The sequence below is a fragment of the Sinocyclocheilus anshuiensis genome, unplaced genomic scaffold, assembly GCF_001515605.1.
Source record: "Sinocyclocheilus anshuiensis isolate Anshui unplaced genomic scaffold, SAMN03320099.WGS_v1.1 scaffold566, whole genome shotgun sequence".
In the NCBI taxonomy this organism is placed as follows: Eukaryota; Metazoa; Chordata; class Actinopteri; order Cypriniformes; family Cyprinidae; genus Sinocyclocheilus; species Sinocyclocheilus anshuiensis.
In genome coordinates, this window is record NW_015542410.1 from 2,258,064 (window position 1) to 2,264,561 (window position 6,498).

At 36.9% G+C, this 6,498-nt stretch overlaps 1 protein-coding gene across 2 annotated transcripts in view; it reads left to right on the forward strand.

The window, feature by feature from the left end:
* Window positions 1-3,209: 3,209 nt before the first annotated feature.
* The window catches only part of LOC107693387 (protein argonaute-3-like), a 19,012-nt gene continuing 15,723 nt past the window's right edge, over window positions 3,210-6,498 (forward strand). For both annotated transcript variants that reach the window (XM_016492748.1, XM_016492749.1), the window contains exon 1: window positions 3,210-3,738. In XM_016492748.1, coding sequence (XP_016348234.1) covers window positions 3,720-3,738 — 19 coding nt within the window. In that variant the 5' untranslated portion in view covers window positions 3,210-3,719. The remainder of the gene's footprint in view (window positions 3,739-6,498) is intronic.

Below are 6,498 nucleotides of genomic sequence, written 5' to 3' on the forward strand. Positions count from 1 at the left end.
GATGTCTTCACTTTTTCTTACAATATTAAATACAAAAATAATAGTTATTAAGACTGATGTGGTTTGGAATTGGTAAAATATACTTGGGGAAAAAAAATATGAACAGAAAATTAACTTGCCTAGTAATTCTGCACACAGTGTATATGCAAAAGGTAAGGTAAAGGTAAGATTTGGTAGGTGTACATTAAGTGTAACATTAAGTCTAATCATGCTATCACCTGATACAAGGAATAAGGTAGGTAAACATCAAGTGTAATAATAATGAATGATTTTGAAATAAGACAACTGTGAAAGTTTTGAAATTTCTTTTAAGTATACAAACTAGTGCAGGCCAACGATTAATTGCATTCAAAATGCAAGTTTTTGTTTACATAATATATGTGTGTGTACGGTGTATGTTTATTATGGATATATAATACACACACATGCATGTATATATTTTAGAACAATATGTTGTTTCTATATTAAATATATTTATATATAATATAAAATATAAGAATATAAATATATACATGGAAATATTTTCCAAATATATACTGTATGTGTGTGTCTTTATATATATACATAATAAATATATACAGTACACACACCTATATAAACAAAAACTTTTATTTTGGATGAGATTAATCAAAATTAATTGTTGCCCAGCGCTAATACAAACTCATCAGTAAATATGTTTGGTCTCAGGTTGAAAATGCTGTGTTCAGTGGGCTCACTGGCATTGCTTGCACAGATGAGCAGTGGCTCCTTCATTTTGCACCCAGGATGAGCTGAGAGGGTCTCAAGCATCTTCGACTGACTGTGTCAAGCCTTCTGCACAAATGTCTTGAGTGCCATGGCATTTTCACTGTCCCACAGGATAAAAATGAATATAATTAATATTGTCGTTATTTAAAATGCTGTAAATCGTTAAACATTTCTTCGTCCTACATGGAACTGTTGTTAAAAAAGCTGCAGTGTTATTAGATTTTTTACATTTTTGAGCCAAATGTCAAAATTGTCCTATGGTGTGACTGTCCCAAGCATGGTTCCGTAAATTACAACTTTTATAAACTAAAAAGAAAAGCATACAAATGTTAATAAATACACCCGGTATAATTGTACAAGTGTCTATTTTAGTAAATGGCAATAATTTTTTTCATCTATATATTTCTGAAAGTGTAGGAACTTAATACATTTTGTATATGTAATATCAAATCACCATATCCTGATTTTAAATCGGCCAATTCCAGAGAAAACTTTAATTAGCTGAAGGACCCCATTCATGATCATGTTACTGAAGCCCCCTGTGAAGCCTATGACATGTGATGGGAATGCAGCAACTCACCATGGCTTAGAAAGTGAGGCATCTGCTTTACAGTGGCTAGAGGGTTGTGGGTTTACAGTCAACCACAGAGGCACTGTCGTGTGTGCAAGCGAGCCCTGGCTGTCAGGAAGCCCAGATGGAGTTTTGAACTCAGAGGAACTGCTGGAGATCAAATGCCCTCTCCTTAAGAGTATGACATGTGCACATGGTCAATTTTTCTCTCAGAATTGTTCAAATATTTCACTTTTTTGGAACGTTTTGTTGTCCTTTGGTGTGACACCCCTAAATTATATTTTTTTACTAAAAAAGGTATGTTAAACTACATAATCATGGAAAATGATGCAGATGTGTTTTGCAAACCGCTAATGACAGGTTAGCTCAGAATAGCAAGGTCATTAATTGACAGGAAAAGGCTGAAACATCCTTTGGAGTGACAGAAAATGTCTGTTTGGTGTGACAAAGATGTCACACCACAGGACAAGGTCTGTTTAAGAAGCATTTTAAATAATTAAATACGATTTATTTAACTCCTTTTTATTCTTTTTTGATCATTTTCAGTCTTCTTAAATGCAATACTTACATTAATTAAACTATTTTCTGATGTTTTTACAGAAAACTTGTACTGTTATAAAGTGTCATGAAAATAAGTAACATGTGATACTATGTTTTGAGACAGAAAGAATTGAGGGAGAGAAATTAGTGGAAGAGAGAGGACACGGAAATAGACAGAAAATTAACAGGGATCCACACAGAAGGGAGGAGATCGTAAGAGAACAATGCAGAAAGTAAATACAATAAAAAATGATGCCTTAAAAAGAGTAGCCATATAGTTTTTAAAAACTCCATTCACATCTTAATGAATATAGTTTGAATATCAATCATATTTAGCTGTGCCACACATTTAGCAGGGTGCTAGAAGAGTTTCAGTAACATACTGATTGACTAAGAGACTGGATTTTGTTAATGAAAATATTTTTTTGTTTGTTTAAAATACATGTTGATATTGTTTGTATCAAAATTAAACTTTCTTTCACCTTTGACATGTTCAAAATTAAATAGAAATAATTTAATAACTACCATTTCTGTCCTTTAGTGTGACGTAATGTCCTATGGTGTGACACACATAAAAGAACCACAGATTTGTTTTTATCTCAAAATATATTAAAAAAAAAACAGTTGAGTATTGCAATAGGGGAGATACAAATATCACTCAACTTAAAATTGTATAATTTTCAGCAGTTTTGAACAAATGACAGCAAAGTTAGTCTTGTTGTCAAAGTTTGTCTTGAAATTGTCCAACAAGTCATGGGGAAAAAATTATGTTAATTATAATTTCATATTAAATAAATAGCACTATATGAAAATAAGTGTCTAACAATGAAGATAAATCTCTCAATTTAAACTGTTCTTGTTAAACAATGGGAGGAATATTTTCACTTACTGCCATGAAATCAATTATTTAAAAAAAATAATAGTAATAGAAAATGTTTTATTCACAATAAAAACATTTTTATAGAGGGTTCATTTGTCATTTTTGTTCTTACACTACTCATTAATTAACAATCAAAGGTGGATCAAATAAATTACATTTTGCTAGGAAGTGACGGTGTTTCCTGCGTTTGGTATTTCCTGTGGGCCTCCCTGATTCAGTGTTGCCATGTCCGTGTATTTTAAGTTTTTTGTGGGTTTTTGCTTATAAACAAAGCCGATTTCAGGTTTGGGGTTATTTCAGTTTTGCAGTGACTCAAAAAAATAAAGAAACTGTAGGCTAAAATTTTGGCTATTTTAAGACTGATTTTGAATACGCAAGCCGCGTGTTCCGAGTTAGTTTTATCAGACCAACTTGCTTGTTTAGTATAGATCTGGCAACACACCGTGACTGTACAGAGCCGGTAAACCCAAGGCAAACCGGTAGCACACCGACAGAGTCGATGAGACGTCAACGGCCGCTGGCAAACTCGGACTAAAGCGACTGGAATAAAACCCACATTTTCGACTCGGCAGCGGATATTCATCTATAAACTTCATATCTGAGTGGATGTCTTTAAATTAGAAGAGATTGTCATTTAGAAGACACCGCGAATGGTCCAAGGCTCCTGACAAACTCTGTTTCGCGACGGCTGTTAAAAATATTTCCTTCGGGGTCTTTTGGCTTGTCAGCTGGTAGCAATTACAGATCATCGACATACGGTAGGAGACACGGTGGAGTTCGTGCCTTTTGGTTGACTGACTCGGTACTGTCTGGGTGGACCTCCGACCGTAGCAGAACCTCGGAGCGGCCCGCTTCGACAGCCGCGGTAGGAGCCGGGGTGTAGTTCGGTTTACGGAGGACATTCAGCGGCTTTAAACAAACACCTTTCAGCCGGTATCTGATCCCCAGGAGCCGGCTAGAATCCGGACAGAGACCTCATGAATGGAAATCGGAACTACAGGTAACTTACGTCGTTCTCGACGTTTTCAGACCGATTTCGGATCCTTTTCGATTCCGAACTATGATGTATTGACTCGGTCTAACTTTGTTACGTCCACCGTCAGCACACGTTCATTGCTTAGCAAACGTTCTTGGTGAGTTGCTATTAACTGCTTTTTGTGATAAGAATGAGCTTTTAGATGTGTTTCACTGCTCGTGTACGTTTGGGCGTAGCAACCAAATGAGTGTGAGGGTTTGGTTATGTGTTTTTTTTTTTTGGCTATCATACGCCGAGTGTGGAAGATCCTGACTCACTTGCTCTACTGACGTCGCACAGCTGTCACGCACAGGTGCTGCGTGCGTCAGGTGCGGCAGTCCTCGAGCCGCCGGGGGGGGGGGGGGGATTCACAGAATCACCGCTCTATCAATCTGAACGATCTTACGTGGAAATCGTTTTGTATTTAACCAGAAGTTCATTATAAAGTTTTATTCATTGTAGATTCCTCAGAATTTATAGAGATGCCGAGATTATATGTGTCGGGGCGTTTGGGGGGCCTGGCACCTTTAGTAGCCCCATAGGAAGGAAGAGGTTGAGATCTTAAAATCCTTGTTAATTTGACATGCAAGTACCAGGCGGTAAACATACACTCGCTGCGTTTGCTTGAGGAGGTAATCGTAACAACGGTACATTTACCGAATCATTATTTATCACATTATATGCATTTTAAGAAAAGTCAGCGTTTACATATCTCTCTATTTACATAACTCTCTCTCTCGAAAATGAAACAACGTACTTATTCTGATCTGTACTTGGTACAATATATACAAGTAAAAGTGATCATACGAAATTGTATTTCATTTTAAGTGATAAAAAAAAACTTATTGCTGATCTAAAGTCTTTGATAAAACTTAGTGGTTTGAAGGATAGTGGTAAAGATTTAAAATTATAACGAATTAGTATTTTGGGACTGCACTGTGATTCATAAATAGTCTTTAAATGTCATCTAATGATTCTTTTTCTAAATATGCCTGACAAGATTTTTTTGATATACAAAATATTGTTACACTGAATGACGTTTTCTGTAAATCATGGTAAAAATGTATGATAGTAATTTTTTTTTGCTCAGAAAAAAAATTTAAGTGTAAATAATGTAACATTTGCGCAAGAATAGTTCCTATAGAAATTTGACCATTAGTAACTTTGCAAAAAAAAAACAAAAAGCATTTTACATGCAATAGTACTTTTCAAGCACTTCTCAAATCATTGTTTATCACTTTATTATAGACATTTCAAGAAAAGCTAGTCTTTTGTTTAAAAAGTCTTTCGCATAGTTGACTTTTGGCTAACTCTATTAGGTCCACCAAATAACAGATTTTTTTCTGAGTTCTGTTTTAATTACATTTTAATAATCTAAAAGCATGCATCATGATTTGATTAAGTGTACAGGCCTGCTTTATCCAAATTTTGACAAATTCTATGACATTCCATGATATACAGTAAATTTTATTTATCCCTTCCTAATAAACAAATATTTTAAGTAAAGTTAGTGTTTTGTTTAAAATGTCTTTAACATAGTTGACTTTTGGCTAACTGTGCCAGTGTGACCAAATAACAATTTGATTTGCGTGATAAGAGATCAGAATGCCCCTCCCCTAAATTTTCCTATAATAATTAATTTGACTAAAAGTCACAGTAAAATTTGCACACTGTATACAGCAGGGGTGCTCAATCCTGCTCCTGGCGATCGACTGTCCTGCAAAGTTAAGCTCCAACTCTAAAGCCGGGCTCAAATCTTAAACATGCACACACTACAAGATTTTAACATCGTGGCGCATCACACACTACAAGATATTATTAAGATTATCATGCCAGAGGGAGCGCCTCATGTAATCTCACGCAGCAGATTGTCGTTGATATTTCAGTGATGTTTACATATGTTAGCTAGTGTGCTAGCTGCTTTCTACACTCACCCGGTACATTCAAAACTGAGGCGATTTCACTCCAGTGCTTCTCTTTCTCCTTACAGTTATGATACGTTTTCGACACATTATACAGACAGTCGTGTTACTATAAAACATCAAGAAGCAGTTTCCTCCGTCTCCACTATCCAATGGGGGCATACAGCAGCTGTTTTGCGGTCGCGCATTGGCTATTGTGAAAGTACTGACGTAATCATATAGCCGTCATCATCCCGATTTAAATCCTAAATATCAAACATGTTTGATATGATCGTGGCGGCCCCGATTTGTGTGCGAGCAGATCGGTAGGTGCAAGATTCGATCGGTGAAAGCCTCACATTACCAGATAATCCGCGCCGAACATCGGGACCGATCGAGGGGCTCGACAAGATTTTTGCTCCGATTCTCGGGAGGGGGAAATCGGGGCTAAATTGGGCTAAAAATCATGTAGTGTGAGCCAGGCTTAAGGCGGGCGTACACGGTGCGATTTTTGCTGTCGTACGAGCTCGCAGGCGATTTTTTTCTCTTGGGAGAAAATCGATAAACTCAATCGTGACATGTGCCAGAGCTCACGACGTTCCGACCTTCAGAATCGCACCGTGTACGCCCGCCTTTAAGCAAACACACTTGCCTTTAATTTTCAAGTGATCCTGAAGACCTTATGCCGAGTTCACACTGCACGATTTTAGCCCGATTTTTCACTCGCTGACAGGTTTTACGAAATCGCCGACAAATGCCCGAAATCGGAGGCAAATCGGTGCTCGTTCACGAGAGTGACAATCACGCAGTGGGAATTATCAAATCCGCGATCTGAGGGAATCGC